The 772-nt window shown below is 66.8% G+C and overlaps 1 protein-coding gene across 2 annotated transcripts in view; it reads right to left on the reverse strand.

Moving 5' to 3' along the window:
* Positions 1-384: 384 nt before the first annotated feature.
* SLC8A2 (solute carrier family 8 (sodium/calcium exchanger), member 2) overlaps positions 385-772 on the reverse strand; it is a 58131-nt gene continuing 57743 nt past the window's right edge. For both annotated transcript variants that reach the window (XM_006898637.1, XM_006898636.1), the window contains one exon: positions 385-761. In XM_006898637.1, coding sequence (XP_006898699.1) covers positions 385-761 — 377 coding nt within the window. The remainder of the gene's footprint in view (positions 762-772) is intronic.

The following is a 772-nucleotide window of genomic DNA, read 5'->3' on the forward strand; positions in this document are numbered from 1 at the left end:
TCACCAAGTTGCCAAGGTTGCAAATCTTTATAGGAGAAGCCTGCCCATCTGTCTCTCGCTGAGAGTGAGGGGCTGGTGGATTCGAACTGTTGACCTTTCGGTTAGCGGCCTGATAACGTTACACACTGCACCAGCAGGGCTCCTTTGGGAGAAGGACTGGGGGACGTTACAACCCAGGCGGAAGAGGCTGGGTCTCTGGGGGAGACGGAGGGTGACTCTCAGGAGAACGGCTCATAGGGGGCCGAGTCTGTGGGGAGGAGGAAGGCCGTGTCCCAGGAGAGGAGGCCAAGTTCCCCCAGGACACGAGGCGCTGCTCCCAGCCTGCAGGCAGCAGAGTCTGCTGGGGGCGAGTCCCCGCGGAGGGGCGGGGCCGGGGGGCGGGTCCTAGAAGCCCCTGATGTGACAGTAGGCCTCGAGGCTGGCGAAGAGGATGTAGAGGAACCACAGGCCGAGGAAGAGCGCGGTGGTGGCGAGCTTGGGCCCGCGGGGGCCGCCCAGCTCGCCCCCGATGTGCGGCCGGCGGCGGTACAGCAGCACGGCGATGCCCACGAAGGCGAAGACGGTGAAGAGCGTGACCGAGAAGGCCAGCGTGCCTGTGCGCACCTCGAAGGCGCGGCCCTGCACCGCCCAGTACACGGCAGCCACCGACCAGGCCACGCCCAGGCCCAGGAACACGTTCACCGCGTTGGAGCCCGTCACGTTGCCGATGGACGCGTCCGCGCACTGGTCCTGCAGCGCCGCCACCTTGCTGGCGAACGTGTCTGCGGGGGGG

Source organism: Elephantulus edwardii, unplaced genomic scaffold (genome assembly GCF_000299155.1).
Source record: "Elephantulus edwardii isolate Elephantulus edwardi_28Jun2011 unplaced genomic scaffold, EleEdw1.0 scaffold00236, whole genome shotgun sequence".
NCBI classification, from domain to species: Eukaryota; Metazoa; Chordata; class Mammalia; order Macroscelidea; family Macroscelididae; genus Elephantulus; species Elephantulus edwardii.